At 39.0% G+C, this 20,881-nt stretch overlaps 1 protein-coding gene across 1 annotated transcript; it reads left to right on the forward strand.

Annotated features, from left to right (window-relative positions):
- The first annotated feature begins 557 nt into the window (after positions 1–557).
- LOC109202532 (hemicentin-1-like) lies at positions 558–19,708 on the forward strand. Its single transcript, XM_025907918.1, has 19 exons — positions 558–648; positions 1,519–1,875; positions 1,997–2,209; positions 2,477–2,737; positions 4,056–4,313; positions 4,666–4,920; positions 6,362–6,616; positions 6,936–7,196; positions 9,626–9,880; positions 11,631–11,891; positions 12,156–12,410; positions 14,190–14,450; positions 14,988–15,248; positions 15,897–16,157; positions 16,682–16,942; positions 17,576–17,666; positions 17,781–17,835; positions 18,642–18,808; positions 19,348–19,708. The coding sequence occupies exons 1-19, from the start codon at positions 582–584 to the stop codon at positions 19,406–19,408; spliced, it is 4,116 nt and encodes a 1,371-aa protein (XP_025763703.1). The 5' UTR covers positions 558–581; the 3' UTR covers positions 19,409–19,708.
- Positions 19,709–20,881: the final 1,173 nt, after the last annotated feature.

The raw sequence follows: 20,881 nt of genomic DNA on the forward strand, positions 1-20,881 counted from the left end.
ACTGTACCTTTGCAGACCTTGGTTTTTTAACTACAGTTACAAGAAAACATTTGCAATTCAGATATTGTTCGTCTATGGTTATAACTTTTTTTATTTTAAAAAAATCTATCTATCTATGTATCTTAGTTGCATGTTGGTGCTAAATAAATAAAATTTGTAAACCAGTAATAATTTCTCTTTCTCTCCCCAAATCTGTTTGTCTTGTATTAGCAGGCGGTGGTGACAGATGTTTGGTATTAGCACACCACAAAACTAAATAAATTGTTCATTGTTCATTCTTTCATAGAAACTGTTTAGTGGGCTGTGTGTGCTTTGCAGAACAAGAAAATCCAGTGACAGACTTACTGGTTTCATGCTTATTTAAAATGTGAAGAGGAAGAAGTCTGAGTAGTTTGACAGCTTGACCTCTGGCTTCTGTTCCAGTACTCATCATATTATCTTTTAGGATAACATCTTTCTGTGTTGTAAGTAGAAGCTGATGTTTTATGTATTTATTTTATCGACTGATTTTCCTTGCACAGTAAAATATGCAACTGTTATTATGTTGGCAGATCTGACTTTCTCAGAAGCTGCACATACAGATGAGAAGAGCAGTTATGAGTTTAACTGCAGCAGCAAGTGGATTTCTTGTCCTCCTCTCTGTGTCAGGTACTGTTGATCAGACTTTCGCAACTTTCAATGCGCTTTTTCTGAAGTTAAAAAGTTAAAGCTAAAAGACTCTTAACATGTACCAAATAATATTTTGTGCTATCATCTGTTTAGCATTAAGTCATACACTCGTGCTGGTAAATTTGTCTTTATAGATCTGTTAAATGTAACTCTGAGTATCTGTTTACCTCAACGTTTCTGTGCTGCGTATCATTGTATAAAAACTGTTGCAAAGTTTCAACTGCATTACTGGAGCTGTCATAGTTCACCTGAACGATTCACTAAAAGGTCTGCATGTCTGTATATAAAAAAGGAACCACACCTCACCACTTTCTTACTTTCCAGTGTAAAGTTCAGATTGTCTCCATGTCTACCACTAATCTATCTTTAGAGATATACAGAAAAAACATATAGACACAAATCTCTCAAATCCTAATGCCACTTAAGGTGTTCATTAAAGCATTAAAAAATTAGACAAAGAAGAATTAATTTATAAAAGCCATTATTACTAATAACTAATGCCTGGAGAATAACAGTACTTGTATTGTAGTGGTTATTTAATGACTTTGTGGTGTTCCATCATGTCCATTGCTGTTCTTCGCAAAATAACATACAGTCCACAGAGCAGTGCTTCTGCTTATAAAACTCTGTTTGTTTCAAGTAATGAACGTGAGAGTGTCTGAGATGTCCAGGAAGTCAAGCTACACACACACAAAAAAAATGGTAAAGATTAACTAGAAATGCATACACCATGTATGCAGTCGTCAAAGATGTGAGATCAAAACATTGTATTAATGACTTCCTGTCTGAAGTGTATGTGTGCTACTTAATGATGTTGCTGTGACTGTACTGATGTGCTCTGTGTTACAGCGGTACTGGGTCAGACTGGTTGGTCAGTGACTTACACTTCCACTCACATCTGCGCCTTGAAAGGCTCAACAGTGGACATACGCTGCAGCTACAGTTATCCACCCATAATAAACAATGTTCATAACACAGCTCAGGAAAGAGTTTGGTTTATTAAAGATGGTCATAAAAGTGTTCTGGATGTAAATAATAACCCAGCCTACACAGATAGAGTTGAATACATCTTTGATGAGAACGACTGCACTCTCAGGATCACAGACCTGAGAGAGAGAGACTCAGCTGAATACGAGTTCAGATTCACAACAAACCAACCAGGTGGAAGTTTTACTGGTTCACCTGGAGTCAATCTGTCTGTCACAGGTAAGAGTTTCATTAAGAGTTTGATCTTTTTAATTTGTTTTCTGTTGCTTTTATTAAACACTACTCTAAATCTTTGTCTTCATGCTCTTTGGGGATTGTGGATTGTTTTTGTATCACTCAGACCTCAAAGTGCAGGTGAAAAGATCATCAGCCCTTACTGAGCTGCAGTGTCACAGCAGCTGTGACATAACTGGTCCTCCCTTGTATGTTTGGTACCATAATGGACAGAAATTAAAGGAAGAAACATCTTCTCTGAGAGTCTCTGTTAGAGATGATGACAGCAGCTATTCCTGTGCTGTTAAAGGACATGAGGGTTACCGCTCTGCTGCAGTGTGTGAGTTTACTCCACAGTGTCACCATAAACATCTATCTGCACACATGGACAGACATTTACTTACTGTAAACAACAAAATATCAAATATCTGTTAGTGAGTTCACAGAGATTTAGATATTAAATTCAGGTTATGGTATCTCAATATGCTATATCATGAAAGTGAAAAAAGTACAAATTGTTCAGACTCATGATTTTAATATTTTTTCATTTCCTCATCATTTACATAAAAAAACTGACCAACTGCATCTTTTTTTTTTTTAATCCCAGATGCTCCAAGGTTTTCTTCAGTGTGGGTGAGCCCTTCTACTGAAATCAGGGACAGCAGTTCAGTGACTCTGACCTGTAGCAGTGATGCTAACCCACCAGCTCAATACTCCTGGTACAAGAAGAACACTCAAACAGCTCTTAGTAACGAATGGCAGCTCTCCTTCAGTTCCATCCAAACCTCTGACTCTGGAGAGTATTACTGTACAGCTGAGAATGAGCTTGGCAGAAGGATATCTGAATCCATCTGTATTGATGTGAAGTGTGAGTAAATCATCTTTAACAAGAGTGAATTGGGTTGAACAGATATTCACTCCAATGTCGTGTTCATGTACAGTAGCTTGCAAAAGTATTTGGCTCCCTTGAACTTTTCCACATTTTGTCACATTACAGCCACAAACATGAATCAATTTTATTGGAATTCCAGGTGAAAGACCAATACAAAGTGGTGTACACGTGAGAAGTGGAACGAAAATCATACATGATTCCAAACATTTTTTACAAATAAATAACTGCAAAGTGGGGTGTGCGTAATTATTCAGCCCCCTGAGTCAATACTTTGTAGAACCACCTTTTGCTGCAATTACAGCTGCCAGTCTTTTAGGGTATGTCTCTACCAGCTTTGCACATCTACAGACTGAAATCCTTGCCCATTCTTCTTTGCAAAACAGCTCCAGCTCAGTCAGATTAGATGGTCAGCGTTTGTGAACAGCAGTTTTCAGATCTTGCCACAGATTCTCGATTGGATTTAGATCTGGACTTTGACTGGGCCATTCTAACACATGGATATATTTTGTTTTAAACCATTCCATTGTTGCCCTGGCTTTATGTTTAGGGTCGTTGTCCTGCTGGAAGGTGAACCTCCGCCCCAGTCTCAAGTCTTTTGCAGACTCCAAGAGGTTTAGTTTAGGTGGACGGCCTTGTCTTGGTAGGTTTACAGTTGTGCCATACTCCTTCCATTTCTGAATGATGGCTTGAACAGTGCTCCGTGGGATGTTCAAGGCTTGGGAAATCTTTTTGTAGCCTAAGCCTGCTTTAAATTTCTCAATAACTTTATCCCTGACCTGTCTGGTGTGTTCTTTGGGCTTCATGGTGTTGTTGCTCCCAATATTCTCTTAGACAACCTCTGAGGCCGTCACAGAGCAGCTGTATTTGTACTGACATTAGATTACACACAGGTGCACTCTATTTAGTCATTAGCACTCATCAGGCAATGTCTATGGGCAACTGACTGCACTCAGACCAAAGGGGGCTGAATAATTACGCACACCCCACTTTGCAGTTATTTATTTGTAAAAAATGTTTGGAATCATGTATGATTTTCGTTCCACTTCTCACGTGTACACCACTTTGTATTGGTCTTTCACGTGGAATTCCAATAAAATTTAATAAATGCCTGACTGATGACTTTTAATTTTTATGATAAAAAATTGCACAGGGACCTGATGAAGAAAAATTCTAAAGAAAATTTTAAAAACAATTACTTCCATAAATTTGGTTCCGCAACTGTAAAAAGTTGATAATCAGCGTTTGGTCAAAGCATTTTCAATTTCCTGTCTAATTTTCATATTATTTCCTCCAGATACTCCTAAAGCTGTTATTGTGTCAGCAAGTCCCAATGTCAGTGAAATCAATGAGGGTGGTTCAGTGACTCTGACCTGTAGCAGTGATGCTAATCCACCAGCTACTCACACCTGGTACAAGAAGAACGGCCAAAGACACCCGATTAAAAAGCTCATCTTCAGCTCCATCCAGTCCTCTGATTCTGGAGAGTATTACTGTAGAGCTGCAAACACATTAGGGTGGAGGACATCCGAATCCATCTCCATTGATGTAAAATGTGAGCGATACTAACATTTTTCTTCTTAAGGCTCTTAAAACATCCTTATTCAACAAAGAGTTTCTCTGTTAATTTCTTATTGTAGATTTGTCCCGATAAATTTCTTTGCAAAACACACACACACACACACACACACACACACAAACTTGTTAATTTCATTATCAACAATTAATTCAAACATGCAGTGAAAAAAAGACAGTTTCTTGTAGTACCACAAACAGGTCAACATGAATGAAGGACCAAAACTATGATTTGATCAATTGCCATTGTTCCCACAATATGAAAAATACAAGTACACAGAAACACAACAACGCTGCATTTTCCTACTTCTATTTCATATTATTTCTTGCAGATGCTCCAAAAGTTGTTACTACGTCAGTGAGTCCCACTGATGAAATCAAGGAGGGCACTTCAGTGACTCTGACCTGTAGCAGTGAAGCTAACCCAGCAGCTAATTACATCTGGTACAAGGAGAATGGCCAAAGATATCTCAGTAAAGAGCTTGTCTTCAGCTCCATCCAAGCCTCTGATTCTGGACAGTACTACTGCATAGCTAAAAATAAACTGGGTTTGATGACACCTAAATCCATCTCTATTGATGTGAAATGTGAGTGAAACTATTATGTTTAGTATTTTTCTTCCTTAGACTCTGAAATCTTCCTTGTGTGTTAAAGAGTTTATCTTTTTTTATTTAATTCATTTAATTTGTTTCAAAGGATTTGTGAAAATAATGTAAAACATTAACATCATTCTCAAAAATGCAGTCATGCAGAGAGTCCATTAAATTTCTAAAAATCATTTTTCAATTAATTGCCACAACATTTTGTCTATCTTTTGTATGTTTTGAACAATCTATACTCTACTCTCTCACTTTAGTCCATAAAACAGTGGACATGATTAAAGCTTTAAAACAATAGTCTGACCAAATTAAAAGAAAGTTGTCATGTTCTCCAATTCTAAATTGTTATTCAGCATCATCATGAGGATGGTCACCACAATATTAGAATGTAAAGAAACGCCTTTTCCCCACAACATGAGAAACAGGCGTTCACACAAAGATAATAATGCACTTTCCTACTTCATGTTATTATCATCCAACAGGGATGTATCATCCAAAACCTCTGACCCATACCTTTTTCACACCTTGGCTTATGTGATGAGGCACATGATCAATAGATGGTCAACAACCCCTTAAGCGACAACTGTCTCTTGGGTTTAAATACCTGGAACTTTTCACCATTTGGTTTTAGAAGTGAACAAGACAGATGAGAAGTGAAACATCTTCACAAAACTTAAAAAAGTCCAGTCACTTCCTTTCCAACCTCCTTAGTTGGCAATACATAAATAAATAAATAATGATTTATAATTTATTTAATTATAAATATATATAATTATATATAATTATAATAATTTATTTAGGAAGTGATTTATAATAATAATTCACTTCCTAATTTATAAGTGGCAGACAGATTGAAACATGCTAGCATCCTCCCTTTCGTGGACGTGTATTTGGCCCAGTAACAAAGGCCAGAGCTTGTCAATCTGAGGTGCCAGCAGCTTTTTTTCCTGGTTATTTGTGCATGGATCTGTCTTTGAGGAGAGAGAGATGGCAGACTAGCATGCTTGAAAAGCTATCATTGGCTCAACTTTCAATAATCTGAGATCAGTTAATTTCTGGTCTTTGCGTGGAAACACAGCTAGCATTGCCAAGAAGACAAGCTTCTGTGATTTATTGTCCAAACAGAAACATTTCCTCTTACTGCCTTACTTACTCCCCTTGGCCAACATTTTTGATGTGAAGAAGTTTTTAGAACATTAGCAAACATCTCTAGACCACAGCAAGGGATTTTTATTTCTGAGAAATCCCTTGGTTGAATTTATGTACAAAGTTTAACTATCTACACTGCATCAGTTGATGTAATTTATGACTATGTTTATTTCTATGTTTATTAACCCTCCAGTTTTGTTCATCCCTTCCTTACTTTAGTGTTCCCAGTTGAAATTGATCGGTCTGTTTTAACAGCTCTTAAACATGCTTTTTCCCCCAGATGCTCCCAAAGTTGTTATAGTGTCTGTGAGTCCCACTGGTGAAATCAAAGAGGGGACTTCTGTGACTCTGACCTGTAGCAGTGATGCTAACCCACCAGCTACTCTCACCTGGTACAAGGAGAATGGCCGAAGATATCTCAGTAAAGAGCTTGTCTTGAGCTCCATCCAGTCCTCTCACTCTGGAGAATATTACTGTACAGCTGTAAACAAAGTGGGGTGGAGGACATCTGAATCTATCTTTATTGACGTGAAGTGTGAGTGAAATTAATTTTAATTCTTTCTTTTGTAGTGAGTCCCCAATTTCCCTCCCTACAGAGATTTACAACAGTTGGATTATGCTAATACCAGTTATTGTAAAAGTTTGGTTGTCCCTTTAAAAATATGAATAAATATACTCTTTATTATATACTATGACTTCAGTAGCTTTACTGTTTTTTTTTCTAGTTCCATTATGGGTTCTTATTCTTATACAACAAATTGCTACGGACACAGAAAACCTCTGTCACATTTTGCCACTTCCTCGTTGTTTGCATTAAATACTGACCAGCTGCATAACTGTATTTCCTCTCCCAGATGCTCCAAGGTTTCTGTCAGTGTGGGTGAGCCCTCCTAATGAAATCAGGGAGGGTGGATCAGCAACTCTGACCTGTAGCAGTGATGCAAATCCAGCAGCTCAATACTCCTGGTACAAGAAGAATGGTCAAACACCTCTCAGTAATGAATGGCAGCTCTCCTTCAGCTCCACCCAGCCCTCTGACTCTGGACAGTATTATTGTACAGCCGAGAACAAAATCGGGAAGAAAACATCTAAAAACATCTCTGTTGATGTGAAATGTGGGTTAAATAAATTATTTACATCAGCCAAATAAACAACAACCACAAACTAAAAGATGATGAAAAGAAAATAGATTTTTTACAAACAAGAGGAAATCACAGAAGGCACGCAGAAGGCACTAGCTACTCAAAACAACACTTAACGCACATGAGGCAACACGAAAGCTCGCCACTATCAGGTCTGCCCACACTTAGACCAGTGTGCTCAGTACAAGCTTTTATATTGTTGGGAGGCCAATTGCTGAGTGGAACGATAGAGATATTAAAGGTCCTGTGCTGCTGCAGTAGTTTGAACCACATCTTTTGAATAGACTACAGTGTTTTCATGTAAATGGGGAATTTTCTTCACGCATTAACATTACTTATGGAGTTCCACAGGCTTTTGTGCTAGGACCAGTTCTATTTAGGACTAGGACCATACATGCTTTCCTTAGGGAGTATCATTAGAAGCCATAGTATACATTTACATTGTTATGCAAATGATATGCAGCTTTATCTATCCATAAAGCCAGATGAAACAGACCAATTAGCTGAACTAAAGGAATGTCTTAAAGATATAAAGCTCTGGATGACCGCTAATTTTCAGTTTCTAAATTCAGATAAAACTGACAGTTTGGTATTTGCCCTCAAAAAGTCATAGAAACTTGGTGTGTAATCAGATACTTACTCTGGATGTTATTACATTGGCCTCCAGTAATGCTGTGAGGAATGTTGGAGATAATGACTGCAAAATGACTCCATATCAGTGTGAATATTAAAGATATATTTAGTACTGCTTTGTTACATTTAAACCCCTGCTGATTTTGTAAGTTTGCCCACTAACGAAGAAATGATCAGTCTTTAATTTTAATGGTATGTTTATTTGAACAGTGTGAGATCGAACAAAAACAAAAAAATCAGGAAAAATGCATTTCTAAAAAGTTATACATGTTCATTTTCATGAAGGAAATAAGTTCTTCTGGCTTTGTGGTGTATTTTATACAAGAATGAGCTGACATTGGGAGCCTTCTCACCTTGTTACATGTATAAGCATGTGCTAGTCCATAGAAACAATCAGTCTATCCAGATTCCAAACTCTGCACCATGTCCAACACCAACGAGCTTCCCAAGTATATCAGGGACAAAATTGTAGACCTACACAATGGTGGAATGAGCTACATGACCATTGCAAAGCAGCTGTGAGAGGGTTTGCCACTAAACATCTCAATAATTCAGAGGAGGACCAGGTGAAAGGGTTGTGGTTAGATGAGACCAAAATCGAGCTATTTGGCATCAACTTAACTTGTCGTGTTTGGAAGACCTAGAATACTGGTTATGACTCCCAGAACACCGTCCCTACCATCAAACATGGAGGCGGAAACATTATGCTTTGGGGGTATTGTTGTGCCAAGGGGACAGGACAAAGGTTGGGTGAAAACCTCCTTCCCTCAACCAGGGGATTGAAAATGGTCTATGGGGCCTGGCAGGGCACAGTGAGAAAAAGGGACATGGGCCCATCCTCCTGTAGGCCCACAACCTGCAGGAAGCACTGTAGGGGTCGGGTGCAATATGTGTCGGGCAGCGGTTAGGAGCGGAGGTCCTGGTGGACTAATGCCCGACTACCGAAACTAGTGATTGGGACATGGACTGTCACCTCTCTGGTGGGGAAGGAGCATGAGTTATTGTGTGAGGTTGGGAGCTACGAGCTAGATATAACTGTGCTCACCTCAATGCACGGCTTGGGCTGTGGAACCAGTCTCCTGGAGAGGGGCTGGACTATGTCTCAGTCTGGAGTTGCCCTTGGTGAGAGGCGAGGGTCTGGGGTGGGTATCATAGTATCCCCTCGGCTTGCTGCCTGTACATTGGGGTTTCTCCCGGTGGACGAGTGTTTGTTCCCTGCACTTTTGGGTCGGGGAACCGGTCCTTACTGTTGTCTGTGCTTATGTTCCAAACAACGGTTCAGAGTACCCAGTCTTCTTGGAGTCTTTACTAATTGCATCAGCTTTGTTTCTTACTTCACATTCACAGTCAGTTACTGCAGGTCAATGAGCAGCTCTATTAGATATTGAAAATGTTGTTTCCGTCTGTCTTGTGTTGTGCCTGAATAGGTCCATTAGAAGTCAGAATATGTTGACTGACCACAGATATTTCTCTGATATGCAGAATATGTGCTCACATCATACTCTTTGGGTTGTACTGTGCCTGAAGTGTTAAGTTAGCATCTCAGTAACAGTTTGTTAAACTAAATGTATATTAAGCACTAATAATATTTATTAGTTTATTTATTTAAACATATAGGGCTACATTTCTAAATCTTTAAATTCATTTACTTTCAGTCAACACAGGTACATAAAGTCAAGCACCTAGCCGATCAGCTTTTGTAAGTGTAAAGTGTAGGTGGTCCAATGCTTTTGTCCATATCATGTAACTGAAAATGTTTTCTCCTCCAGATGCTCCAAAGCTTCCCTCTGTGTCAGTGAGTCCCTCTGCTGAGATAGTGGAGGGCTGTTCAGTGACTCTGACCTGTAGCAGTGATGCTAAACCAGCAGCTACATACACCTGGTACAAGAATCAAACACAGCTTAGTAAAGAACCACAGCTGTCCTTCAGCTCCATCCAGCCCTCTGACTCTGGAGAGTATTACTGTATAACTGAGAACAAGCTGGGGACATCAACACCTGAATACATCTCCCTTGATGTGAAATGTGAGTGTGACTAAATGTATACAGTTCTGTTTTATACACTTAAGAAAGCATCTATCTTTTGTAGGTTTTCCCCACTTTCCCTCCCTTTAGAGATTTATGTATTACTGTCAAGAATACTACATCAATTATCCCAAAAGTTGGGACATGTTTTTTTTTTAAAAAAAGGGTTTATACTCATATTCTCTGTTGAAACCCCAAGCAAAAATTAACGGAGAGCCCTGTGAAAAATTCATCACCATTATTTTTTTGGGCATAATGTTCACTGTACAATGAATAACTACTTTATTCTGTTATGATGGAAATAACACGCTAAGCTGAACGCACTAAGCTGCTCTGCTACCTTAGCTAAATAATGCTAAATGTCAAAGTAAAATGTGATGCTGATGGACGTCACATTACAGACTAGAAGCATTTAGTTATTTAGTGTTCTTTTAAATCCCCTGCTTCACTCACCACTGTCTTGCTTTTTCTCATCGTCACCGTTTGTTTATGCGCCTCCCCCGTGTTCCGTCTATTCCAGTGATTCCCAACCACTATCTATTGCTATTATGTGCAGCGTTAATACCACATAGGTGTGCCATGGAAGATTATCTGGTTCCACCTGATTAGTACTCCGCCCACCGTGAGTAACAGGCAGAACAATTACATTCTCTTCCACTAGAGGGCAGTGCAACTACCTGCTCTAATTAAATTGGTTGCCAGTAAAACGGAAGAAGACGAAGAAGAAATTACATAATTCGTTCACAAAGGCTTCATTCATTCGTAATAGTCATGCTGCGAGTGAGGCGATGCTGCGCATAATAGCAATAGATAAATATTTGAAAAGAAAAAGCAGTCAATCTGACCTGAGTCCTGGAGAAAATTCTGACCCAGATGACGCCACTAGCATGAGTAATGGTCAGAGTAAAGCAAAAAAAGGTATACTGAGGACAAACTGAACCAATTCCGCTTTATCTCGTACACGGGGAAAAATAATCAATATGCTTTTCGTGACATTTTTGTTTGGTGGTGTTTCATGTGATTTTTCGAATGTGAAATATGTGCCGTGGCTCCAAAAGGTTGTGAAACACTGGTCTACTCTGTGCCTTCCTGCCCCAGGTTTTAGGTATCTGTGTCTTCTTTGTCATCCTTGTCTCCGCGTTTGTGTTTCCTGTTTTACTTTGAAAGTCTGTGTCCTATGTCATTGTATTCTGTTTTGCTTCCTCCCTGTCTTGTCATGTCTAATTAGGCTGAGCTGTGTCTCCCTCCTGTAGCGCAGTCCCCTCGTTACCTTGTGTGTATATTTAGTGTGTGTTTACCGCTATTCTTTGTCAGAGCATCTGTTTGTCATCTCTGTTCATTCATCATTCTGTTCTTCTTCCTACGTATCATCCCCAGTGTTACATCTGTGTTCCCTCACTGATGTTTTTGGGTCTCAGGCACCTCGTTCCTGGTTGTAAGGTTTTTGGAATTTTTTCCATGTTTCCCATGTTCTTCAGTTTAGCTGCTCCCAGTTTATTATTTTTTTTAGTGGTTTTAGTCCATCCCTTTGTTTGTTACTTTGAAGCTGCCAATAAAGGCTCGCCTTTGTGGACCTCCACCTATCTCTCTGTTGTCTACATTTGGGTCCTTTCCTCTCTCATCTCCAGCGGTTTGCCTCGCTAACTGTAACATAAATAAAGTCAAGCACCTAGCCGAGCAGCTTTCGTAAAGTGTAGGTGGTCCAATGCTTTCGTCCATATCATGTAGCTGGAAATGTTTCCTCCTCCAGCTGCTCCAAAGCCTCCCTCTGTGTCAGTGAGTCCCTCTGCTGAGATAGTGGAGGGCAGTTCAGTGACTCTGATGTGCACCAGTAACAATAACTCAGCAGCTAATTACACCTGGTACAAGAAGAACAATGAAACACAACTTAGTAAAGAACCGCAACTCACCCTTAGCTCCATCCAGCCCTCTGACTCTGGAGAGTATTACTGTACAGCTGAGAATGAGCTGGGGAGGAGGACATCCACATTCGTCTTTATTGGAGTAAAATGTGAGTGGAACTGATTTTAAACTTTTCTGTTTTTTGTAGTGAGGATGAGCAAATGTTTCCTCTGGTCTCACCATCCTAAAAGTTTGAACTGACATTCATGTTCTCCACAAGATAAATTATTGAATAGCTATGAAAACTGGCCTGATCAGATAACAACGTCCAAAACTCTAAGGAGTAGCTCATGCATTTATTTGATTTGATTAATAAGTCAGCTTTCATTAAAAATAATTAGATGCATATGCCATCCTGTTCTTTCTCCTCCAGATGCTCCAAAGCTTCCCTCTGTGTCAGTGAGTCCCTCTGCTGAGATAGTGGAGGGCAGTTCAGTCACTCTGACCTGTAACAGTGACGCTAACCCAGCAGCTAAATACACTTGGTACAAGAATCAAACACAGCTTAGTAAAGAACCACAGCTCACCTTCAGCTCCATCCAGCCCTCTGACTCTGGAGAGTATTACTGTATAGCTGAGAACAAGCTGGGAACGTCAACACCTGAATACATCTCTCTTGGTGTGAAATGTAAGTGTCACTAAATGTATCCAATTCTGTTTTATACCCTTACAAATACATCTATCTTTTGTAATGTTTTCCCCACTTTCCCTCCCTTTAGAGATTTATGTATTACTGTCAAGAATACTACATCAATTATCCCAAAAGTTGGGACATGTTTTTAAAAAGGAGTTTATACTCATATTGTCTGTTGAAACCCTAAGCAAAAATCACTATTATGTTTTAGGGCATAACTATTTTAATCCAATATGATAGGAGTAATGTAGTAGTTCTATTACAGAGAATTAAACTTGCACTGGATCCTGCACAGGTAGATATGCAAAATACAATAAAACAGACACAGCACACTGCACATATAGCAGAAGAATTTACACTAAACAAGTACACGCATCTAAATATAGTAACTTAGCATTCACCTTGACAGTTAGCTCTGTCACACACATCTTTTATCAGTTGACTTCAAAAACATGTTTTCCAAGAGTTCATCCTTCAAATCACTCCATTACTGGTGTCTTACAAAACAACAAGTATAACATAACCTTAGAAAAGGCAGTGACTGTGTTTACCAAGACCAAGGTGATGTTCAATCTAGCTGCTAGCTACACTAACAAGTCATTTACCAGATGCTCTCAGCGTGGTAACATGACAGCCACATGGACACCAAGCTGCTCTGCTAGCTTAGCTAAATAATGCTACATGTCAAAGTAAACAAAAGAAAATAATGTGATGCTGGTGGACATTACATTACAGACTAGCAGAATTTAGTTATGTAGTATTGTTTTAAATTATCTGCTCCACTCACCGTCTTGCTTTTTCTCATCCTCACCTTTGCAGCCATCTGTCATTGTACTTTTCACTCTGCCAATGCTGTAATTTCAAGTTTGTCTATTCCCAAGGACTCTACTGTCCTTGGGCCCAAAGCAGTTACCTGTCTTGCCTGGCCGTGAGCAGTGCCTCCACGTGCACTGCTTAGCACTTTTTTCTTACTGCAAGAAGTTCCTGGATCCAAACTAACTGGCGTTAATTTTGAATATTCTCCTGCAGGCAAGACATGTTCACTTGATTACCTGAGGATTCTAAATTGGCTGAAAATGTGGATTTGAGATTAGATAATTGCCTGTCTCGCTATTTGTTATCAAACACACTGGCAAACTTTTCACAGTGTATCCTGCCTCTCACTGTGGCTGGGAGAGGCTCTAGTCCCCTTATTTCTTAGTTGGAGAACTGCAATATTAATCAAGTGCAACATTCATTACTGTAGCAATTTTGACAGGAGCCACTGTCCCGTCCACATCTGCCTGTCCACAAAGATGACGTTTTTCTCTTGAAATCAAAATGAGACTTGACACTACTGTAGATTAACTACCCCACCTTGTGGTACAAATTTGCAATTACATGGAATCACATCTTCATCATGCAAACTCAAAAACCTCAACTGGCTATTTGAATACATGCAATACATTCAGTGAGGGGACACTGTGAATTATTTGTTCATCAACTTGTCTCTAATACCACCAGCAACACTTGGTCTTTCCACATTCACGTGTTGAACTTTGTCCATGTTTTCTAGGTTGCTAACACTCTCCTAGTGACACCACTATGAAACTTTTAAAATTCCTTTTTTTTTCCTTTTCTAAAAGATGAATTGTGACGCCACTGGAACATGAAGTCATAATATGGATGAGGACAGTGACTGTTGTACTAAAGCCATTCAAATTCACTGAGCAGCTCCTATGGCATTAAACAAATTAATAACATGCTAATACCTCCTTGTGTTTTCTTTCCCAGATGCTCCAAAGCTTCCCTCTGTGTCAGTGAGTCCCTCTGCTGAGATAGTGGAGGGCAGTTCAGTGACTCTGACTTGTAGCAGTGATGCTAACCCTGCAGCCACTTACTCCTGGTACAAAAGGAACAATCAAACACCTGTCAGTAAATATTCACAGCTGACCTTCAGCTCCATTTGGCCCTCTGACTCTGGGAAGTATTACTGTACAGCTGAGAACAAGCTGGGAACATCAGCACCTAAATACATCTCTGTTAATGTGACATGTGGGTAAAACTATTTATTTAGAAAAAAAAAAGCCTATTCTGATTGTTGTGACTGTTTTAAGTTTTTCTTTACTAATTGCATCAGCTTTGTTTCTTACTTCACATTCACAGTCAGTTGCTGCAGGTCAATGAGCAGCTCTATTAGATGTTGAAAATGTTGTGCCTGACCACATATATTTCTCTGATATGCAGAATATGTGCTCACATCATACTCTTTGGGTTGTACTGTGCCTGAAGTGTTAAGATAGCATCTCTCAGTAACACTTTGGTTAACCTTATTTATATTAAGCACTAATAATACCAGTTTATTTATCTGTTATTTACTTGTTTCTTATTTAAACATTTAAAATTCAAAAACCTACATTTTGTGACGATAAACATATAGGGCTACATTTCTAAATCTTTGAATTCAGTCATTTTCAGTCAGCACAGATGTATAAAGTCAAGCACTTAGCTGAACAGCTTTTGTAATTGTAAAATGTAGGTAGTCCAGTACTTTTGTCCATATCATGTAACTGGAAATGTTTTCTCCTCCAGATGCTCCAAAGCTTCCCTCTGTGTCAGTGAGTCCCTCTGCTGAGATAGTGGAGGGCAGTTCAGTGACTCTGACCTGTAGCAGTGATGCTAACCCAGCAGCTAATTACTCCTGGTACAAGAAGAATGGTCAAAAACCTCTGAGTAATGAACGGCAGCTCTCCTTCAGCTCCATCCAGCCCTCTGACTCTGGAGAGTATTACTGTACAGCTGAGAATGAGCTGGGGAGAAGCACATCCACTTTCGTCTTTATTGGAGTAAAATGTGAGTGGAACTGATTTTAAACCTTTCTGTTTTTTGTAGTGAGGATGAGCAAATGTTTCCTCTAGTCTCACCATCCTGAAAGATTGAACAGTCATTCGTGTTCTCCACATGAAAAATTATTTAGATTAAATAACTGTCTGTCTCGCTATTTGTTCTGAGACACTGGCAAACATTGCAGCGTGTATCCTAACAGTAAAGTACTCTGTTTTTGGTAACCATTGTCCTTGATGTAAATATGTAAAAATTGTGTATGTTTCTGTTCTGTGTCTTGTGTACTGTTTGTTTGTATGTGTGTCTTTCTTGCTGCTGTTACACCCAAATTTCCCCTTGTGGGACAATTAAAGGATTATTTTATTCTATTCTCTAATACCACCAGCGACACTTGGTCTTTCCACATTCACGTGTTGAACTTTGTCCATGTTTTCTAGGTTGCTAACACTCTCCTAGTGACACCACTATGAAACTTTTAAAATTCCTTTTTTTTTCCTTTTCTAAAAGATGAATTGTGATGCCACTGGAACATGAAGTCGTAATATGGATGAGGACAGTGACTGTTGTACTAAAACCATTCAAATTCACCGAGCAGCTGCTCAGTGAATTTAAACAAATTAATAACATGCTAATACCTCCTTGTGTTTTCTTTCCCAGATGCTCCAAAGCTTCCCTCTGTGTCAGTGAGTCCCTCTGCTGAGATAGTGGAGGGCAGTTCAGTGACTCTGACCTGTAGCAGTGATGCTAACCCAGCAGCCACTTACTCCTGGTACAAAAGGAACAATCAAACACCTGTCAGTAAATATTCACAGCTGTCCTTCAGCTCCATTTGGCCCTCTGACTCTGGGAAGTATTACTGTACAGCTGAGAACAAGCTGGGAACATCAGCACCTAAATACATCTCTGTTAATGTGACATGTGGGTAAAACTATTTATTTAGAAAAAAAAAGCCTAATCTGATTGTTGTGACTGTTTTAAGTTTTTCTTTACTAATTGCATCAGCTTTGTTTCTTACTTCACATTCACAGTCAGTTACTGCAGGTCAATGAGCAGCTCTATTAGATGTTGAAAATGTTGTTTCCGTCTGTCTTGTGTTGTGCCTGAATAGGTCCATTAGAAGTCAGAATATGTTTACTGACCACAGATATTTCTCTGATATGCAGAATATGTGCTCACATCATACTCTTTGGGTTGTACTGTGCCTGAAGTGTTAAGTTAGCATCTCAGTAACACTTTGGTTAACCTTATTTATATTAAGCACTAATAATATTAATGTATTTAAACATATAGGGCTACATTTCTAAATCTTTAAATTCACTTACTTTCAGTCAGCACAGGTACATAAAGTCAAGCACCTAGCCGATCAGCTTTTGCAAGTGTAAAGTGTAGGTGGTCCAGTGCTTTTGTCCATATCATGTAACTGGAAATGTTCTCTCCTCCAGATGCTCCAAAGCTTCCCTCTGTGTCAGTGAGTCCCTCTGCTGAGATAGTGGAGGGCAGTTCAGTGACTCTGACCTGTAGCAGTGATGCTAACCCAGCAGCTAATTACACCTGGTACAAGGAGGATGAAGACTCACCTAAAGCATCTGGACAGAGCTTCACCATCACTGACTTCAGATCTGAGCACAGTGGGAGTTATTTTTGTGAAGTGCAGAACACCAGAGGACGTCACAACTCCACCTTAAAGCTGAAAGCTGTAGCAGGTAAGTTAGACCAGCCATGTTGATTAAGCTCATACCACATCCATCACCTGGTTGTGTTTTTCTAATATTGGCCAGTTCTTGTGAAAATCCTGTGTGGAGTGAGAAGATGTTGATGTTGATTGTCTCAGTGTAATCAAATGCATTATATCTAAGAGCTTCCACAGCAGTCAATGGTTTATCCTCAGTAATTAAAATGAGCTTAGATTAAGTTCTATGAATAGTGGAATACAGATGCTTTAATGGATTTATCCTGTTGATATTTATATATAACACACTAGCTAGAGATAAATTCTGAATTTCCACGCCCCCAAACACACCCTTTCCGGTTCTTATTTATATATATTTGAGCCCCCAGTTCTACAAGCTGTTCATTCTCGTTTTCGTGCCCCACACTCCCTCACTTTTTTCATTTAGTTTACTTCTTTCACTTCTTTACTTCTCATTAGTACACGTGGATCTGCCAGGCCCAGGAGCCATCGCCAAGGCCTTCCCCAAACCACAGTTCAATTCATATTTAAGTCATTCGTCTTTATCTACTAAAAAAAACACTGTCAAACCTAAAATGAGGACGTGGGGTCAGCTAATGAATGACTTCTAGTAGGTTTAATAATTGCATTTGATCACTGTTTTTAGGAACATGGACAATGGTATCTCTTATGGTTCCTGCTATTCTCCTCATTATTCTTCTGGCTCTCGTACTCATCTTTCTGATCCTGTGGTTCATGTGAGTGCATCTTTAGTGTCAATTATTCTGTGGTCTAAAATTTGTTCATCTTAACTTTGAGTTTTGTTCTTTTGTTTGTCTTTTAAAATGGATTTTAATAAATGAACATAACAGAGCCTCCAAGCAGCAGATTCCTGAGCCTGTAGAGAGACCAGATGACAGTGAAGAGGTGAGACTCTAAGTAAGAAAACACTTTCAAAGTGACTGCTGCGATCTCTAGTTTCCAGCTTGACTTAAAGTAATAACTGATTGGGCAGTAACTGTATATTACTTTTTAATCTTACAGCAAACCATGTTCTTCTTTGTGTTTCATTTTACATGTGTTTACTCTTACATTTAGTCCAGGATAACAAAATGGACTGGTAAACACATGAGCTAAACAGGTAGCCTGGCTGAACACTGAAGGCTAGGGAAACAGAGGGTTTAAATACACAAGGAATGGCGAAGGAAGGCAAAACACATGGGGAACACAAATTAGACACAAAGAGATGGAGAAAGCTAAACTATTCACACTGAACATAGAACGGAAGACTGTCACAATAAAACAGGAAACCATGAGACGTAGACTGACACGAGCCTGACAAAGGAGTGGAGGAAGGCCAGAGGAGAGAGGGAGCAAGGAAACACAACAGAGAGAGGACGAGACCAAAATATGAACAGGCCCAGTTACTAACTCAGACAACCAAAACCATAAATACTGAATAAGCTCAAGAATATAAGCAAACTAAACTAGCAAATATAGGATAAAGAGGACGTAAAACAAGGCTCCAAAACACATAAAAACCAAAACACTGGGTCAACGAGCCAGGTACGCTAACATGAACAGGAAATAAACCAACAATAACTAATGTGGATTTTGTCTCTCTGCTTCAGAAAAATCAAAATAGTAAACTTTCCTTATAAGTTGTACTTACCTTAAGTTCTCTATGTATATAATCCATGCGTGTAAAATAGTTATGTTTCTAATGTCTGCAGCTATGGCCAACAGAGGATGACATTGTCTATGCTAGTGTCCACTTTTCCAAACATCAGGCAGATCATGTTTACACCCAAATTAGACCATCTCTGACCAAAAGTCACAGGAAGGAAAAGGAGGAAGAAGCAGAGATGCTCACATTTAGGAGTGCAAGTACCACACCAGGGTGAGTTCCTTCTCACACATCTATCAGGCTAAAAGTAGATTTATTTTGTTGTTGTTTTTTTTAAATAATGTTTGTCTTTTTTTGATCACTGTTCAACATACATATTACATCAATATCATACCTACAGAAACCAAGAAGCAGCAGATCCAGCTCCTCTGTATGATTAAAAACCCGACATGGAAAGCCAAGTCTTAAGCTAATTTTTCCATGGTAATGTTTTAATATCTTTTTGAAAAGAGATAAGTGGGAATTCAATGCATGCATGCACAGTGCTTAACACATTTATTAGACCATCTATCATAAAAACAAAAAGAAACAAATCATGTAGAAATCTGCCAAAAACTAACTAAAACGTATATTATTATTGATTAGGCAGCTGTGGCGTGAACCTTACATTGGGTAGTGATCTAATAAATGTTTTTTGTATTATATTTTTACTGGTAAGTTTGTCCAGAAATACGCTTGCATCATAATTTTAAAGACAATTTTAAAATCTGACTGACACTTTTTTTTCTTGTGTCTCTTCTACCCGTCTGCAGGCAGATATCACAACAAATTAATATGGAGTTGAGCAACATCAATCACCAGCTTCCTGGATAATCATACCAATCATTGTTTCTACTTGAGTCCGAAGTAACCAGAACCTTAAAACCCACATCTCTGTGATGTGCTGACCACCCCCTCAATTTCCATACATTATAGATATTGCTGGTATATTATGCTGCATTTGTGTTTTGGAGTACACAAAAATGACAACAATAATAATAATATTTTATTTTGCATAGAATCAGAGAACTTTGGTGAAGCAGCCAAAGCCACCTCTTGGTTCATGGGGTACAAATTGTATTTCTGCAAAACTATCTTTACCTTATCCTGTCAACTCTAAATGCAGAATACTATGATATAGCCCAGGGGTGGGCAATTCCAGGCCCCGAGGGCCGGTGTCCCTGCAGGTTTTAGATGTGTCCTTGAACCAACACAGCTGATTTAAATGGCTAAATTAGCTCCTCAACATGTCTTGAAGTTCTCCAGAGGCCTGGTAACGAACTAATCATGTGATTCAGGTGTGTTGACCCAAGGTGAGATCTAAAACCTGCAGGACACCGGCCCTCGGGGCCTGGAATTGCCCACCCCTGATATAGCCTGTCTGCAGCTTACAGATTGTACACATTCGTCATTAATCAGTGATGAACATGATATTATCATGAACAATCAATGATTATGTTTCTATATATTTGAGGATCATTTTGTATGTATCACAAGCCATGTTTACATGGACACAAGTAAATCAATTAAAAATATGACCGAAATAAAAACGCTTCATGCCAATTGGATGATTCTAACCCAGTCACGCTCGTTCACATCACAATTTCTTTCTGATCAAGACAGGTGGCTTATACTGTTTATTAATGTGATTGGTGTGCATGGAAACACCTTTCCTGATGTTTGGGGTAAAATTATCCTTACTCTGCATGTATGTGTTACTTCAGCTATATGGTGACTCACTGTATTACTGCCTTTACAGCAGCTAATGGTATACATTGTGTTAGTTAAACAAAACTGGTCTGTATCCAACACAAAAATCCACTGGTTCCTTGTCTTTGGTGGAGGAGGGGCATCTAAATTTAATGTCACTGGGGTGAAATTAATGTCCTGCAGTCTACTGTTCATTGGGAGACAGAGAAGACAAAGGAGAGAGTACTGCTGGGCTTGTAGCTTCATTAAAGACACCAGCATACACAAAATTAATATGGGAAAAGAAAAATGATACAGAAGTCCTAAAAGAGAGAGGAGACAAACCAAAATCTGTGGCATGTAGAAAGGTGATGATAAAGGGTGTTTGTTTCCATCGAAAATCACGACTTTTTCTTTTACTATTTCTGGACGAATCTGCCTATGATTTAGTCTGTTCAAATGCTTGATGCATTTAGAAAAATCCCCTGATTTAAGGTTTAAAGCACAAATTCTTCTGAATGTGAAGCACATGTAAAAATGGCTATAGATTTTTCAATTAGTTCTTAGATTAATGTAGATTAAGCCAGATCTGTCAGTGAATGCAAGGTTTAGCAATTT

This window comes from Oreochromis niloticus, linkage group LG6 (genome assembly GCF_001858045.2).
Source record: "Oreochromis niloticus isolate F11D_XX linkage group LG6, O_niloticus_UMD_NMBU, whole genome shotgun sequence".
NCBI classification, from domain to species: Eukaryota; Metazoa; Chordata; class Actinopteri; order Cichliformes; family Cichlidae; genus Oreochromis; species Oreochromis niloticus.